This window comes from Budorcas taxicolor, chromosome 2 (genome assembly GCF_023091745.1).
Source record: "Budorcas taxicolor isolate Tak-1 chromosome 2, Takin1.1, whole genome shotgun sequence".
Classification (NCBI taxonomy): domain Eukaryota; kingdom Metazoa; phylum Chordata; class Mammalia; order Artiodactyla; family Bovidae; genus Budorcas; species Budorcas taxicolor.
In genome coordinates this window covers 87831386-87850373 of record NC_068911.1, presented here as the reverse complement: position 1 = coordinate 87850373, position 18988 = coordinate 87831386, and the positions used below count along the sequence as shown (strand labels likewise).

At 37.3% G+C, this 18988-nt stretch overlaps 1 protein-coding gene across 1 annotated transcript in view; it reads left to right on the top strand.

Annotated features, from left to right (window-relative positions):
* ARL6IP6 (ADP ribosylation factor like GTPase 6 interacting protein 6) overlaps window positions 1-18988 on the top strand; it is a 36949-nt gene that overhangs the window by 7384 nt on the left and 10577 nt on the right. Inside the window, exon 3 of the mRNA XM_052635804.1 lies at window positions 4681-4813. Within this exon, the coding sequence (XP_052491764.1) occupies window positions 4681-4813 (133 nt within the window). The remainder of the gene's footprint in view (window positions 1-4680; window positions 4814-18988) is intronic.

The following is an 18988-nucleotide window of genomic DNA, read 5'->3' as shown; positions in this document are numbered from 1 at the left end:
GTCAGATGGCACTGGTAGAGGAGGAAAGATCCCTTTCCTCTGCTCCTGTACTTGGAAATAAGTTTGAAGACCCATGGCTGTTGAGCTTTTTGATAAAGTTGCACACATTTGCTTACCATTAAAATTGTTGATTAGTTCTATGCATAAGTCCATCAAAGCTTTTATTAGTAGCCAGGTGGTTATAGTTTTTACAGCTTATAAAACTACCTGTTAATTTTGATTTTTAATTTCATAACTTAGTTATATGAGTTATAGTCTCATGAAAAAAATTTCATTAAAACAAAGGTGACCATTAACCTACTTGTGTATTTTCAGGTCTTTTTCTATTTGTTTATATGTATATAATAAGTATAATAACTTAAGATACGCAGTTTTATCACAGCTGTAGAAAAAATAATTGTAATCATGCATATGCTGCAGCTTCATTAAAATATCTTGGAGTTCGTTCTGTATCAGTAAACATAGTTCTACCTCATTCTTTTTTATTACTGCATTATATTTCATACTATTTCAGTTTACTTAAACATTTCAAACATCAGAAGCTCTAAAACAGAACTTGGAATTTATCAATATGTGGTCACATCTTGTCCTCTTGTTTATTTATGACAGGAATACATCTTAGAAGAATGTAACTGATAGCTTAACATTTTTTAATAAGACACCTTTCCCAGTATGGGAACATGGGAGATTTTGTTTTGTTTTTCTGTTTGTTTCTGCTTACATCTCTGACTTCATAAAACTTCTGAAAGTCATCTCATCTCTATAAGCCTGAAATTGCTAAATAAAATTGAAATGTTTACAACATATCATAATCTTTCTTTGCTGGAAGCTTTTTTAGAAAACAGAGCTGCCATCATATTTCTAGGAAAATAACTATACTTTGAAATAAAAATCATATATTTTGAAAACCGATCTCCTCAATCAGATAAGTGAATATAAAACTCCAGTAAAGGGATTAGAATAGGAATTTCCCACCTACTCTCGTATTTGCTTTAGGTGAAACCATTGAGTCCACGGGGTTACAGTGGATGAAAGAGATTTTCCATCATATCAACTGATGAAAATTAACTATAGAAAAGAAACAAGGATGTGTGTATTTAAAGACCTGTATCCTTTGACACAGCAGTTGTTCAGAAATTTGTTACAGATGTCTTTGTATAACTGTGTAAGAATGTTACTTGCAGCTTTGTTTTTAATGGTGAAAAGTGCAGTGATAAAAATACGCAGTGGAATTGCGGCTATGTGTACTGGATATGGAAGGTCTCCAAAAATGTTGTGTGAAAAAGTTCAGGACAGTTTTTCTAGTGAGAATCCCATTTGTGGAAAATAAGCTGAGAAAATAAATACATGGCATACATTTGCATGTAACTGGCTCATTCTTGTACATAGCTATCTACATTACCTGTAATTTTTACAAAAGATTGCTTTTAGAAACAGAGTTGGTAAATTGGAGAAGGAAGACTAACTTAATTTTTATGTACCTTTAAAAAATTATGTTAACTTGGTAAAATGGGTTTATAAAACATAAGTTATCAAATTTTAAACTTAAAGATTTTTGTTAAAAAATGCAGTTGTGAACTGCCAACTTTTGTGGCTTTTCTGCTTGTTCATACATGAATTGAGTAATTTCAGACGCATACACACACTTTTAGACCACAGTATTGCAATGTACTACAGTATTGCGAGGTACTCTTTTAGCCTTATCGTTGTGATGTGGCTTTTATCAGGGATGTAACTGTTGATCAGTTCAAAGTGAATGTAATAACTAAAATGCCCAAAATGAGGCAGGCACTTAGATCATAGAATAGTAGTTATTTTTGAAGACTCAAGAATATTTTTGTGTTAAATCCAATAAGTGTCCTGCTAAAGCACCTGAGTGAAAAAGCCAGATGGGCCTTAGGGAGCCTCACATTTGTTGTTGGTTATTTTGTGTCTTTCTCACTTTTTTAGATATTTAGAATTTTCCATCATTCCTCCGTAGTCCCCATACAGTCTCTGAGTTGGCAGGAAGGTTGCCCTCAGTCTTTACTCAGGTTCTCTCTGCTCAGTCCCACATTGGGTACAGTTTTAGGATTTGACTGTGCCAGGACATTGGGATGGGAATACGATCTAGTCCTCAAGACATTTGCTCAAATGACTTACTGCTGAAACATTTTGCATTCTGTTCAGGATGGCCTTTCAGATTCAGCAGCTTCCAAGCCACATAACCATGTGCTATTTCTATGCCCCACTTAAGGCAGAGGCATCTGCAAAGTTGGCTCAGGACCTGTCTGCCAAGATTCTGTATACAGCTCCATTTCCTCTTTAGTGTGTGTGGCTTCTTGATGGCTCCACCAGGAAGCCTCAGCAACACTACCACCTCTCCATATACACATACAAATGTAGCCACACGTACACCACTTTCAAAACCAGGACTGTTTCTCATCTGTAGATAAAGCCCTCACTGTCTCCCTGTTCTACACATTTTTTTCTGTATCCTTGCTATCCAAAATATTTTGTCTTTACCCTCCTCCTTCTTATATCTGTCCTACTAGTGCCCTTAATTTTGCAGCATAAAAACCAAAGAGACGTAGGGCTGTTTCTCCTTTCTTTGCCACATCCTTCTGGGGCAGTTAACACAAAGTTCGTTATCTTTTGAAAACGGGGTAAGGGAAGGGGAACTATCAGGAGAAAAAAATTAGGTTTATCTTTCAAAAATACTTTGCCACAGATTTGTTTATTACTTCATTGCTCTGAGTTTCTCTTTCAGTAACTCAGTCTGGTACTGAGTTTTAATTAGTTTACAGACAGTCCAGTCCACATATTTATTTTCTACTTGCTAAAATAAAGCTATATTTGGTTGTGCATTTTGTGCAGCCAGGGAATTTAGTAATTCATAAGTCAGCCTCTGTTGTAGTCTTCTCAGCCTTTCTTCTGTGTACTCCTGAGGCCTGGGATACACTCATTGGTAGTGGTGGCTTGGTAAACTATGAAGGAGGCAATTTGAATGTGTATCTTCAATCCTTCAAATTAATTTCTTCTCTCTCTCAGTCACTGTTTATTCCCCACATTGTTCCATATGTTAACTCTTTCCTCTTGCAGCTCATTGTAGTACTGTTCTTTTGACTTGATATCTCTTATAAATTGCAGTTACAGTGTGAATGAAAATCTAGGATCCCAACCCATTTATAAATTGGAAAGTAACATTTCTTCATGTACCGAGCAAAGTTAAGTAATCAGATTAGATTTGTAATGTTTGTAGGAAAATTATAAAGAGTAGACACTCTAATAAAATTAATTCATATGTCAAAAGTTCATGGTATGGAAAGAAAGGGATCAGTTCAGTTCAATCACTCAGTTGTGTCCGACTCCCTGCGACCCCATGAATCGCAGCACGCCAGGCCTCCCTGTCCATCACCAACTCCTGGAGTTCACTCAAACTCATGTACATCAAGTCGGTGATGCCATCCAGCCATCTCATCCTCTGTTGTCCCCTTCTTCTCCTGCCCCCAATCCTTCCCAGCATCAGGGTCTTTTCCAGTGAGTCAACTCTTCGCATGAGGTGGCCAAAGTACTGGAGTTTCAGCTTCAAACTCAGTCCTTCCAATGAACACCCAGGACTGATCTCCTTTAGGATGGACTGCTTGGACCTCCTTGCAGTCCAAGGGACTCTCAAGAGTCTTCTCCAATACCACAGTTCAAAAGCATCAGTTCTTCAGCACTCAGCTTTCTTCACAGTCCAACGCTCACTTCCATATGTGACCACTGGAAAAACCATAGCCTTGACTAGACGGACCTTTGTTGGCAAAGTAATGTCTCTGCTTTTTGATATGCTATCTATGTTGGTCATAACTTTTCTTCCGAGGAGTAAGCGTCTTTTAATTTCATGGCTGCAATCACCATCTGCAGTGATTTTGAAGCCCCCAAAAATAAAGTCAGCCACTGTTTCCACTGTTTCCCCATCTATTTCCCATGAAGTGATGGGACCAGATGCCATGATCTTCATTTTCTGAATGTTGAGCTTTAAGCCAACTTTTTCTCTCTCCTCTTTCACTTTCATCAAGAGGCTTTTTAGTTCCTCTTCACTTTCTGCTGTAAGGGTGGTGTCATCTGCATATCTGAGGTTACTGATATTTCTCCCAGCAATCTTGATTCCAGCTTGTGCTTCCTCCAGCCCAGCATTTCGTATGATGTACTAAGCAGGGTGACAGTATACAGCCTTGATGTACTCATTTTCCTGTTTGGAACCAGTCTTGCTCCACGTCCAGTTCTAACTGTTGCTTCCTGACCTGCCTATAGGTTTCTCAAGGATCACTTAGTACTAAGTAATAAAAAGTAGCAAGCTGTGATCACCGAGTTAAATAAAAAATGTTAGGACATTTTAACAGTGAAGTGTTTTAACATTTTCCCCACAGTTTCAGTTATATAAAACTGAAGATAAAAGCTTTATTTTTAAGTTGAATTTGTATTCTTTTCCACATGGTAAATTATAATTGAATTAAAATATTCATTGATATGACTTCTAGTTGTGCTTTAATACTTTACACTTCCACAAAAGATTTTCTCCAAGGCTCATATCTCTTTTATCACTCAAGTATAATTTAGAGGCTTAGAAATATGTATGATCTTCTGAACGTGATCTGAGTTAATTTAATTGCTTTGGTGTTAATAATCCAAGTTTTCTCCTCTTTCCCCATTAAGGATTCTGGAGTCTACTTATAATATCCCTAACTGCTGGATTCTCCTGCTGCAGCTTTTCTTGGACAGTGACTTACTTTGATTCTTTTGAACCAGGAATGTTTCCTCCTACTCCTCTTTCACCTGCCAGGTTCAAGTAAGTATTCTTGCTTCTTTTTTCCCCAACCTATTCCAGCTCTGTTAAACATACTACAATAGAAGCAAGAGGCTGCTTATTTTTGAAATAATATGTTGAGGTCCCAATCTTTATAAAGTACAGCTTGGCTCCGTCTTTAGATAAGTGGAGAAGAATATTTTAAACTCTATATGTAGATAATGCAGAGGTGTTTTTAAAAATTAAATTCAAAAAATAAGATGTATCAAACTTTGACGGCTATTAATCCTTTTGGGATGAAATTTCATTTGAAACACTTTATGAAGGCTGAATTAAAAATTCATGCTTGGATAGGTAAGACTTAGTAATTGAATTGAAATTTTCCTTAAACTCTGTGTAATAATTAGCAAGCATTTATGGCATACCCCCCAAATTTATATATCTAGACAATATTAGATTTGTTTTATAGTGGAACATTAAATTTCTTTGGTCTGTATTTTCTGTTTCAAAGAGTTTCAGAAAATTTGGTAATCAGTATTCTAATCTAGTTTGTTTATGTGAGGAAGACTCGGGTTTTAAATGCAATTTTCCAAATGAAAGCATCTAAGACCTCTAGTTTATTCTACAAACTAAGGTTGGAAGAAGTGGGAGAAGAGTATGAAGAGTAGAAAATAAATTCTATTAATGATACATATGTTATCAAGAGTACTATACTTGGTACTGTTGTTACTACCAGTTCCTGCCCACCCCATGGACAACTCATAGAGATCAAATGAAATATGTTTGAGGCACTCTGTAAATAAGTTTGATACTAATGATAGTTACTAATAATCATTGTTATTAATGGTCTTTGTTATTTTTAAATTCATTTTTTTGTCTTATAAATATATTTATAAAATTTTTGACTTCACTTTAAATGAAATGTGTAAGTTTATTTAAAGCATCTTAATAAATCCCTATCTATATATGTAACATAAATCACATACTTGCCAATAAGTTTTGTGTATGTGTTTTGAGTGGATAATGATTACTTAATAATCTAAACTAAGTTATATGTAATGGTGCAGTGCCCTTACGTAATTTACATGGGTGACATTCAGTTTGAAAGTTAATTTTGCTGAGTATTCACTTCAGAGTTACTTTCTATTGCTGCTCATTGACATCAACCAGTTAACTTTAATGAGGGTGTGAGTCTAATGTAGATGGTACAATAAGTCATACAAAAAAGACCTTAATTTTATTGTTTTTTCTTTTACTTATTTATGTCTCACTTCTCCCCTGAATTCTAGTCCTGTATTTCCAGGTATTTAGTAGACTTTGCCACCTGGAGTCAGAAAGCACCTGGCACTTAGAATTGTTAAAACTTTTAGTCTAAGACATAAGTATCCACCTACTTATCAAGGCCTGAAAACCTTTTTTACTCTATTTAGCCCTTCATTAAGTCCAGTCATTCTTGCCTTTTGAGGTGTTATTGGAAAACTTTGTCCTAGCACCCACGGTGTTTTTGCCCTATTTAAAGTCTTGGCTGGGGTACTTGACTCCTTGGAGTCCCCTGCTCCCAGGCTCTCACTCTGATTTATCCTGTGTGTTACAGCCTTTATAAAAACAGATCTTAGTCACAGTTCTCTTGTTTAAAAGTCTTCAATGGCTTTCTCAGTTCTTTCAAAAGCAAGTCTGACTCCCAAGTATAGCCTAACAAGCCTTCCCCAAGTGACCCTGCTCTACTTTTCCAGCTTTATCTCCAGCTTTTTCTCCAGTGCTCCCTCTCTCTTAGCCATTACCAAATTACTGTGACATTCTCTAAACAAACTGAACTTTTGGCTTTGCTCTTGCTGTTCTTTCTTCCTGGAATATTTTCCCTCTCAGCTTCACTTCCACTGTCACTAGAATTCCTAAGACTCATGTGTTAGAAGCTTTTAGAGTTAGAAAAAAGCATTTCAGTGTTCCTTTAAGGATCTGGAATTCTAAGGACATTTAACTAATTTCCTAAAATTTATCTTTGCATTTTTTATTAGACTAGAACCAGTAGTGATGGATCTCAGTTTTCAATGTCTTAGTCATTCAAATATGAGATAGTGTCAGATCAGAGACTTACATATTGATAAGTATAGAGAAGTTCATTTTACATACGTGTGTGTCTTAGTTGCTCATTCGTGTCTGACTGTTTGTCATCCCATGGCCTGTAGTCCCCCAGGTTCCTCTGTCCATGGAATTTTTCTGGGCAAGAATACTGGAGTGGATTGCCATTCCCGTCTCCAGAAGATCTTCCCAAACCAGGGATTGAACCCGGGGCTCCTGCATTGTAGGCAAATTCTGTATTGTCTGAGTCACCCAAAATTGGGAAGTCCAATTTTATATATGATAAATCAGCTGTTAGCTCAAAAGCAAGTCTGACTCCCAAGAATAGCCTAACAGGCATTCCCCAAGTGACCCTACTCTACTTTTCCAACTTTATCTTCAGCTTTATCTTGAGTCAAACTGTAATTTTAATTGATCCATATTTACTAAATAGAAGTACAGTCCAAAAAGACATAATAAATACAGTGGCCTTTGATCACAGATTAACGGAAACCACAGACCCAAAAAAGGTATATAACATAGAGATAACTGGTAGTTGTTTCCTAGTGAAAACCCTGCCCTCTGGTGTTTGAAGCAAATAATGCAATTACTTCAGAACTGGCAGGATATAAGTGCATTCTCTTTGTCACCAGCAGAGTGAGTGCTTATACAGGGAAACAACTCTGCCTTTTGAGAAAGTTAAAATCTTCAGACTTTTATTTTCTGAGAAATCAGATTGATGCATTTTATTATTTTTCAACATCACACTTTTATAGAAATATGTTTATAACAGGTTATGTATATTTTATTTAAAATAAAGTGATGTTAATATAAATGTTTCCTCTGATTACATAAAGTACAGGTTCTTTGTTAAAAATTCAGAAGACAAAAAGAAAAATAATGGAAAAACTCTAAATTAGAGAAAATGACTGACAACATTTTAATGTGTATCTTTCCATTCTTAGCATTTTTTAAAAGTTAAAATTGGGATCATAGTATAGATATTTGTAATCCAGTTTTAATTTAAATTTTGTTACAACATTTTCTATTCAATATTTCTTTGAGATTTCAATGTTTTAAGTATATTTTAAAGATCAATCATCCTATATATTTTTTAAGGAAAATCTAATATAAATGATAGCTAGATTCTAAGATAATTTATTAAACAGAGGTCTCGTTAACTAATTAAAAAGTAAAGAAAGGCACGATAGTTGAGACGTAAAACAAAGAGAATTTTCTCTTTATTTTTTAAGTTTATTATTAAAAATATTCCATATTTCTAAGTCCATCATGAGGATCAATGATGAAGAGAATAAAATAATCAAGTCTAATTGGTTTGTTTTTTTACTAAAAGCAGTCGTTTGCTCTCCTTTGCAGATTTAAACCCAAGGGTGTTTTTTTAAACTAATTAGTAGAGTGGGAAAAAAATTTGAGAAGCCCATATTTACTATGGCTATCAATTAGTTGTACTTCCTTAGAAACATAAACTCCTTGAGGGGAGAAAATAATCTTTATTGTTATAATAGTAAATTTTAGATGAGATGTTCAATGAAATCACAGTTTGGATCAATAATTAATTAGAGGAGTTGAGATAAGAAAGAAAACCTTTGTACTCATAAAATTTTTTTTATATTTACACGTTCATGTTTGTTAGGTATTGTCTTAGTTCAGGCTGCTATAAAAAAGTACCATAAACTGGGCTTATGCATGTGCATATGTTAGTCATTCAGTCATGTCCGACTGTGCAGCCCGATGGACTGTAGCCCATCAGGTTCCTCTGTCCATAGAATTCATCAGGCAAGAATACTGCAGTGGAATGTCATGCCCTTCTCCAGAGGATCTTCCTGATCCAGAGATCAAACCCGGGTCTCCTGCATTGCAGGCAGATTCTTTACCATCTAAGCCACCTAGGAAGCCTCATGAACAACAAAAATTTATTTCCCACAGTTCTGGAGACTGTAATTCTAAGGTCAGGGTACCAACATGGTCAGTTTCTGGTGAGGTCCATCTTCTGGGTTGCAGAGGACATCCTTCTCATCGTATCCTCATAGGGCAGAGAACAGAGAGAGGATGCAAGCTTTCTTGTGACTCTTACAAGAGCACTTACCCACATCCCATTTATGAGGGCTGAACGCATGACTCCCATCCAATCCTAATTACCTCCAAAGGCCCCACTTTCTAATACGGTCAGTTGGAGGGTAAGGTTTTGACATGAATTGGGTGGTAAGGAAATGGACACATAGTCCATAACAGATATAGCTGAGAAACTTTCATTTTTACATATGCACAGAACTTTAGAAAAGTGAAAGTTGCTCAGTTGTGTCTAACTGTTTGTGACCCCATGGACTATACAGTCCATGAAATTCTCCAGGCCAGAATACAGGAGTGAGTAGCTGTTAACCTTCTTCAGGGGATCTTCCCAACCCCTGGATTGAACCCAGGTCTCTTGCATTGCAGGCGGATTCTATACCAGCTGAGCCACAAAGGAAGACCTTTAGGAAATAAGATGGTTAAAGAATTTTGCAAGGTGTATTTTTAGTCAGCTACTTAATGGGCTTCAAAGGCTTTTTTTTTTGGCCACTCACTGAGGCATGCAACATCTTAGTTTCCCAACCAGGTCTCAGACCCATGCCCCCTGCAGTGAAAGTATGGGGTCTCAACCACTGGACTGCCAGGGAAAACCCCCAGAGGCATATTTTTAAGAAAGATGGTTGTCAAGCTGACTTTGCAAACTTACTGGGTTAGAAGGTATGCTGCATTGTCAAATGCAGTCACTTTCTTTGCAGAAAAAGAAATTTTGGTCAATTGTACTTTTAAATTATTTTCTTAGTTCCTGAAAAAGTTGTTAAAGAGCTAGAGGCAGAGGCAGTAACTGTAGATTCCCTGGGGTGTCTATTTAGGCATTGCCCACTTCTCCCTACTTTATAATTCATTATCCTATTCTTCTATCCTATTTAATCAGCATCTTTAGTTCACTATTCGTTAGGTTTTTCCTGTTCACTCACTGGGTTTTGTTAGTGATTTCCAAGCAGACACCTTTAACAGTATGCTGCTGCTGCTGCTGCTGCTAAGTCGCTTCCGTCATGTCTGACTCTGTGCGACCCCATAGACGGCAGCCCACCAGGCTCCGTCCCTGGGATTCTCCAGGCAAGAATACTGGAGTGGGCTGCCATTTTCTCCTCCAATGCATGCATGCATGCTAAGTCACTTCAGTCATGCCCAACTCTGTAGTTAATATTTCACATAATGGTAATCTGCTTTAATTATAGTTTTCAGGAGTTAATGCGTTTAAGTATACGACCACCCATGTAAAGATACTACAGTCAGAGAGAGAATCCAAAGCCTAAAAAAATCTTGGGGTTCTTTCCAGGCTGAGCTGGTGGCAGCACAAGAACTTATTTAAGTCCTCCTGAATAGGGAGGAAGATAGGTATGGATAGGAGATGTGTACTTGAGCTGTTAAAAAGTACAACTTTTTAACAAATATTCTGGGATCACTGTGGATGTCTTAGACCTTCATATTAAAGGTTTTGGGGAACTTAGTCTCCTCTGAGTCACTCATAGGGGTTATCATTAGTCTAGGTCCTCCATTTTTTTTAACAGATAAAGACATGAGTCCCAAGGAATATTAGTGCCTTGCACAAAGTCAAATAATTTGCATGTGGCATAGCTGACACCTAAACTATGTTTATTGCTTTTCTTTGCCCATCTCGAATCAACAGGGAGAATTTCACTGATTAAAGCAGTGTCATTTTATTGACAATTAAAGGCACTTGCTGTGAGTCTGCTCTGTGGTACTTTTGCCCATGCAATATTGCCAAATCCAGTTAAAGACTGTTCTTATTAATAAAGTCTTACTCTGTTCTCTGCTTCACTGTTTTCTCTCAGGGACCAGAGTGTTCCACTTCAGAATGATTTCTGTCATATTACTTGTGCACAAATGCCATCTCAGTTCAGTTCAGTCCCTCAGTAGTGTCCAACTCTTTGTGACCCCATAGACTGCAGCACACCAGGTTTCCCTGCCCATCAACAACTATTGGAGCTTGCTCAAAGTCATGTCCATTGAGTCAGTAATGCCATCCAACCAGCTCATCCTCTGTCATTCTCTTCTCCTGGCTTCAGTCTTTCCCAGCATCATTAGTCAGTTCTTTGCTCAGGTGGCCAAAGTACTGGAACTTCAGATTTAGCATTAGCCCTTCCAATGAATATCAGGACTGATTTCCTTTAGGATTGACTGGTTGGATTTCCTTGCAGTCCAAGGGACTCTCAAGAGTCTTCTCCAACACCACAGTTCAAAAGCATCAATTCTTTCATCACTCAGCTTTCTTTATTGTACAACTGTCAACATCCATATGTGACTACTAGAAAAACCATAGCTTTGACTAGAGGGACCTTTGTTGGCAAAGTAATGTCTCTGCTTTTTAATGTGCTGTCTAGGTTTGTCATAGCTTTTCTTCTAAGGAGCAAGTGTTTTTTAACTCAAGGCTGCAGTCACCATCTGCAATGATTTTGATTTTGGAGACCAAGAAAATAAAGTCTCCCACTGTTTCCAGTGATGTGGCTGCAGTTTTATAGTTATCAGCTTGTTAGATAACTCAATGATTATCATAGGTCCTGTCTAGGGTAAAAATGTTAGTTTATAATCTAGAAATAAATTTAGTTGGGAAACGATAATGTATGTGATGGGTCTAGCAAAAACACAATGTAGATAGCTCATTAGTTTTTTAATTGAGTCAAAATATTCCATAAAAGTGATGAAAAATATATTTAAATAAGTCATTAAGTTTGTCTGCCTTATAGGACTTTTACATAGAGTCAGAGGTTAAGGGCCAGTATTTTTTTTTTAACGGCCAGTATTCTTTAAGAAGTAAAGGTATTCTTTAATTTCAGTGCTAGACAGAAGTCTTAACTGCTAGCATGATCTTCTTTGATCTTATTTAGGTCAGAGTTCAAATTTAACAGCATTACTCCTGTAACATTCAAGCCAAGATGTTAGCATTATAGAGATAACAATATTATTTTGTTCTGGAAATATCCAGAGACTTATTTCTGAGGAGGAAAAACTAATGCTTATATTTAAAGTTTCTAAGGATATGGGAATATTTGTTAAAACAAAAAATAGACATCACTGTAAGTTTTCTTAGATAGCTTTTAAAGGAGACCTAAGCCCAAAATTTGAGTGAAAATTATTACTCAAGTAGCCATTTTTAATTATCAGAAATAAGCAAAATATTATATTTTTGTTATAACTCAAGTCAAAGGCAGTGTTTGTGTTGCCAGTGAATTTAAGGTTCTTGCTTCATCATGAAAAAATTTGGAGACAAAGTAATGGGTTAAAAACTAGACTTACTTAGAGAAAAACACACTTCACAGACTTGTAGACAGCTAGTACAGCCACGAAATTAGAAGATGCTTACCCCTTGGCAGGAAAGCTATGACGAACCTAAGACAGTATATTAAAAAGCAGAGACATGACTTTGTTGACAAAGGTATGTACTGTCAAAGCTATGGTTTTCTCAGTAGTCATGTATGGATGTGAGAATTAGACCGTAAAGAAGGCTGAGCACCAAAGAATTGATGCTTCTGAATTGTGGTGCTGGAGAAGACTCTTGAGAGTCCCCTGGACTGCAAGGAATTCAACCCAGTCTATCCTAAAGGAAATCAACCCTGTAATATTCATTGGAAGGACTGATGCTGAAGCTCTAATACTTTGGACACCTGATGTGAACAGCCAGTTCATTAGAAAAGACGCTGATGCTAGAAAATACTGAAAACAAGAGTAAGTAAGTGAAAGTCGCTCAGTCATGTCCGACTCTTTGTGACTGTCCATGGAATTTTCCAGGCCAGAATACTGGAGTGGGTGGCCTTTCCCTTCTCCAGGGGATCTTCCCAACTCAGGGATGGAACCCATGTCTCCTGCATTGCAGGCAGATTCTTTACCGGCTGAGCCACAAGGGAAGCCCAGGAATACTGGAGTGGGTAGCTTATCCCTTCTCCAGCAGATCTTCCCAACCCAGGAATTGAACCGGGGTCTCCTGCATTGCAGGTGGATTCTTTACCAACTAAGCTATGAGGGAAGCAAAAGAAGGGGGCAGCAGAAGATGAGATGCTTAAAGAGCATCACTGACTCAATGGAAGTAAATCTGAGCGAACTCCGAGACATAGTGAAGAACAGGGGGGCCTGGTCTGCTACAGTCCATAAAGTTGCAAGGAGTCAGACATGACTTAGTTACTGAACAACAGCACCACTCTGCAGAGTATGGGCTGTCTCAGAAGGTGAGAGAACCTCGAAATATGGTGTGGTTATTTTTTATGGGCTGAGTAATTTCATAGGCTAATGAGTGGGAGGATTATCCCAATTAATTTGGGGAAGGTGCAGCAACTTCAAGATTAGGCCACCACCTACTTCTTGACCTTGTATGTTAGCCTCAGAACTGTCATGGGGCTGGTGGGGGCATCATTTAGATACTAAGGTATTACAGGAATATATGATGAGGTTCAATCTTCTGCCATCTTGGACCTAGTTGGTTCTAACTAGTTTTTGTCTTGTCCTATGGCCATATCATTGTTTTAAAGGTTGTTCCCTTCCCCCTCCCTTTTGTTTCATTTGTACTGTAGATGCCTCTCAAATGGTCACATCTGTGCATTTCCTAAAATGTTAAAATATATAGAATTTGATTGGCAGTCTATACTGAATATACAAACTACTGTCTTCCTGGTGCTGTTGGTTTTTTTGTCTGGATCACTGAGTTATCCACCTTTCTGCTTCTTCCAGTCACAAATGATATTTGTGAATATTAGGACACTCAGTTTCAACAAACACATACTTTTAATTCAATTTAAACATTTCTGAACAGCCTTTTTTTTTTTTTTTAATTGTGTTGCAATGGTATTTGGTATTTGCAGATTAAATTAGAAGAAGGAAAAGTGAACAATTGATTTTCATTTGAATTGCTTTTTGGTAAACTGTTTTTGGTAACTTTTACAGAATGAAAATTCACACATCTCACGTGTTACTTCCTGTGTAATGTTCTGGATATATTCAGATGCTGAAATATTTAAATCTCTACTACATTTGTATGTGAAAGGGTTTTCTCTAAGTTCTTGTTCTTAATACTGGGGCCGTTATTTTTCTTACAGGTTAAGATATAGTACAAACAAAATAGTAAAATCATAATAGAAATGAGGTTATGAGTTCTTGATCAGTAATATAAGTCTTGAAGATCAAGACAAGTAGGTGATTTAGTATTTAAATTGGAAGTTTCTTTTCCAAGCACACAAGATTTAACATTGAACACAATAAATTGATGGTGTGACTCTTTTATACAGACTTTGGAGAGTTGCCGCTTTGTGAGATCAGATATTCTTTATTGCCATGGGCTAATGAAACAGATGTCAGATGGCTAATTGCAGTTGGAGAGAAGCTACTGACAAGAGAGACAGACCAAGAACTTGGCCTTGCTATTTGAGTAACATGAAGTTTCATTATTTATCTTTTCGTTATTCATTATCTTCATTCTAGGGACTGTTTGGAGCCATCAGTTGTAAAGCTGTCACTATTAATGAATATATTGATGGCACTGCACAGAGGCTTCTTGAAGGGTTAAAATATATGCATGTCTTATATATTCCATTAAAATTCTGAATGGAGACTTAAATAGATGTAACAAAATCCTGTAAGAAATCATATTAAATATTCTTGGTTTCTTTGTTGCTTTCATAAAGTAATATAGCTGCTGTTTGCTTTGCACCTATTTGCTATGGCTTTTGCTTACACAGATTTACAATGTGTTATGTATGGGTTGCTGAATAGACACGGGTGTCCATATGCACAGAATAGCATGGATAAGAAATACCTAAGAGATAGCACTTGGTAATATTATACTTCAAACCCTTTATATGTGTTCAACAATCTACATAAATTACGAGTCAGCTTGGTATGTTATAAAGAGCTTATAAGTCAGGAGCAACTTCCAAATGCAGGCTATACCATATACTACTCAGAAGAACTTTTGAGCAAGTCAGTTGGTATCTCTGAACCTTAATTTCCTCCTCTCCAAAATGGGATTGAAAGCAGTGATATCTACACTCATAGGCAATAAATATGTTTACCACGTAAAGCAACAGATACATCAGATGATAAATCTGATACAGTCCCAGAGCTTTTCTTTCCTTTCCTTAATTCAAGCTGGATGTCTGACTGTGGCCTACCACTGGTTACAAATTATCTTTTCTTGAGTAATTGTTATTTATCTCTAGATTTTTATCCTTTAAATTTTTTCCCCTTTCTGTTCTTTTGATAGTAATATGCTCTTTCTTGTATTAAATAATGCTAATAGTACATGGTAGTGGTTTTTAAACCTTGTTCTTGGCAAAACAAGTTTGTCAACAAAACATCGTGTTATTTTTAAACTGACTTATGAAATCTAAGGTCTTGGGAATCCCTTTTTTTTTTATACTGTTTGGCCTAACTTTCTAACAAATAAGGACTTTGTCTAACTAAGGACAGTATCCAGGACAGATAGATGTCCTTAGCCATTTTTCTACCTCGATCCACTGATGAATAAAGTTAACATGTTTAGTTCAGTTAGCAACCAAGTAAACTGCTATATGGCTTTCCTGTTGGCTCATTGATAAAGAATCTGCTAATAATGTAGGAGACGCAGGTTCAATCCCGAGGTCGAGAAGATCCCTGGAGAAGGAAATGGCAACCTGGCACCTCACTCCAGTATTCTTGCCTGGGATATCCCATGAACAGAGGAACCACGTGGGCTGCAATTTGTGGGGTCGCCAAAGCGTGGGACAGGACTTAACAGTTAAACAGTAACAAAAGATTGCTATATATAAGTAAACTAGACTGTAAGTTAGTATGCAGTTTCATCCAACCAGATATACATTTATTTCTCTTTAATTTTCAGGAAACTAATACAATGAGAAATAAATGCATACATTTTAATTCCATGTTAAAGAACTCAGCTCATTGTTAGGATCTTTCAGTGCTTGTATGTTATTATGTTAGTTAATATCACACCAGCAAAACATAGGTTGTGATTCAGTTAAAATTTCTAGTTGGTAAAATTCTAGATGAGGCATAGATTATTATAGAATGGAGATCCAGAAGTGATTAAAGACATCATAAGGACTAGAGAAGTTGGCAGTATAGCTGGGAAACTAAGGAAAAAGAAAATCCTTTTTTAAAAAATGAGGAGCTGCTTAAAGTTGAAATTTGAATTGTATTATAACATAGTCTACCATTGTGTAGATTGATAAACCAACTTGCTTCATTAAAATGGTAGCCACTTTATAACTAATACTTACTCCTAATGCACATCATTAGCCTAATTACCAGGCTAATGACACAATGGAGTAAATGCTCAAAATGGCTTCTCTGTCTATGGGATTCTCCAGGCTAGCATACTGGAGTGGGTTGCCAGACCCTCTTTTCAGGGGATCTTTCCGACCCAGGGATTGAACATACCTCTTACATTCCCTGTACTGGCAGACAGGTTCTTTATCACTAGCACCACCTCAGAAGCCCATATATTTTTAAGAATGATGCATTATAGCTCAACATTACATGTATATATATATATATTTCCCCCCCCTCACATCTTTTAAGTAAATGCTTTTCAAGATGATCCTTAGGATTATCGTGAAACCTTGAAGTCAGTGCACAGTCGTATTCTAATGCTTTATATTTTAATAGCATTTCTATTTCAAGTAGTAATTGAGAAATTTATCTGCTAGGACAGTGACTGATTTAAAATTTCTCTTTATTGATTTTTTTATGATTATAGAATTAATACATGTAGCACAGAATTGTATAACTTAGTTAACTGCTGCAAAATCTTATTTTGAATAATACTGAATTAACCAATGTGAACAGACTGCAGATACTTCAGATTTAAAAAAACTATATATATGTAAATATTCCTGTTTTGATACAAGTATAATCACATAGCACATATTTTAAAATAATTATTTCTGTAACCTTGATTACTAAAACCATATGACTCTAGACATGCATATGTGTGTATATGGTGTGGTATATGCACTGGAAATACATCATTCCACCCAAATATAACTACACCTTCAGTTCACTTCAGTTCAGTTGGTCAGTTGTGTCCAACTCTGCCACCGCATGGACTGCAGCACGCCAGGCCTGCTTGTCATCACCAACTCCCACAGTTTATCCAAACTCGTGTCCATTAAGTCAGTGATGCCATCCAACCATCTCATCCTCTATCATCACCTTCTCCTCTTGCCTTCAGTCTTTCCCACCATCAGGGTCTTTTCAAATGAGTTAGCTCTTCGCATGAGATGGCCAAAGTATTGGAGTTTCATCTGCAACATCAGTCTTTCCAATGAACATTCAGGACTGATCTCCTTTAGGATGGACTGGTTGGATCTCCTTGCAGTCAAAAGGACTCTCAAGAGTCTTCTCCAACACCACAGTTCAAAAGCATCAATTCTTTGGCGCTCAGCTTTCTTTATAGTCCATCTCTCACATCCATACATGACTACTGGAAAAACCATAGCCTTGACTAGACGGACCTTTGTTGGCAAAGTAATGCCTCTGCTTTTTAATATGCTGTCTAGGTTGGTCATAACTTTACTTCCAAGGAGTAAGCGTCTTTTAATTTCATGGCTGCAGTCACCATCTGCAGTGATTTTGGAGCCCCCCCCCCCCCCCCCCAAATAAAGTCTGACACTGTTTCCACTGTTTCCCCATCTATTTGTCATGAAGTGATGGGACTGGATGCCGTGATCTTAGTTTTCTGAATGTTGAGCTTTAAGCCAGCTTTTGGACTCTCCACTTTAACTTTCATCAAGAGGCTCTTTAGTTCTTCACTTTCTGCCATAAGGGTGGTATCATCTGTATATCTGAGGTTTTTGATATTTCTCCCAGCAATCTTGATTCCAGCTTGTGCTTCATCCAGCCCAGGATTTCTCATGATGTACTCTGCATATAAGTTAAATAAGCAGGGTGACAATATACAGCTTTGACTTACTCCTTTTCCTATTTGGAACCAGTGTGTTGTTCCATGTCCAGTTCTAACTGTTGCTTCTTATCCCACATACAGATATCTTAAGAGGCAGGTCAGGTAGTCTGGTATTCCCATGTCTTTCAGAATTTTCCACAGTTTGTTGTGATCTACACAGTCAAAGACTTTGGCATAGTCAATAAAGCAGAAGTAAATGTTCTTCTGGAACTCTCTTGCTTTTTCGATGATCCAGCGGATGTTGGCAATTTGATCTCTGGTTCCTCTGCCTTTTCTAAATCCAGCATGAACATCTGGAAGTTCGTGGTTCACGTACTGTTGAAGCCTGGCTTGGAGAATTTTGAGCATGACTTTACTAGATGTGAGATGAGTGCAATTGGGCGGTAGTTTGAGCTTTCTTTGGCATTGCCTTTCTTTGGATTAGGCTTCCCTAGTGGCTTAGAGGTTAAAGCATCTGCCTCCAATGCGGGAGACTTGGGTTCGATCCCTCCTGGGTCGAGAAGATCCCCTGGAGAAAGAAATGGTAAATCACTCCAGTACTCTTGCCTGGAGAATCCCGTGGACCGAGAAGCCTGGTAGGCTACAGTCCACGGGATCCCAGAGAGTGGGACACGACTGAGCAACTTCACCTTCACCTTCACCTTCTTTGGATTGGAATGAAAACTGACCTTTTCCAGTCCTGTGGCCACTGCTGAGTTTTCCAAATTTGCTGGCATATTGAGTGCAGCACTTCCACAGCATCATTCTTCAGGATTTGAAATAGCTTAACTGGAATTCCATCACCTCCGCTGGCTTTGTTCGTAGTGATGCTTCCTAAGGCCCACTTGACTTCACATTCCAGGATGTCTGGCTCTAGGTGTGTGATCACACCATCGTGATTATCGTGGTCATGATCTTTTTTGTACAGTTCTTCTGTGTATTCTTGCCACCCCTTCTTAATATCTCCTGCTTCTATTAGGTCCCTACCATTTCTGTCCTTTATTGAGCCCATCTTTGCATGACATATTCCCTTGGTATCTCTGATTTTCTTGAGGGGTTAGACTTATAATCTGTTAAACTAGCTAATATGATAGTTTTAGTCTTATTCTCTGGCACTTCATTCTAAAAATATTTTGCTGTATTTTCTCCTGACAGATTACTTTGAAATGTATTTTTTT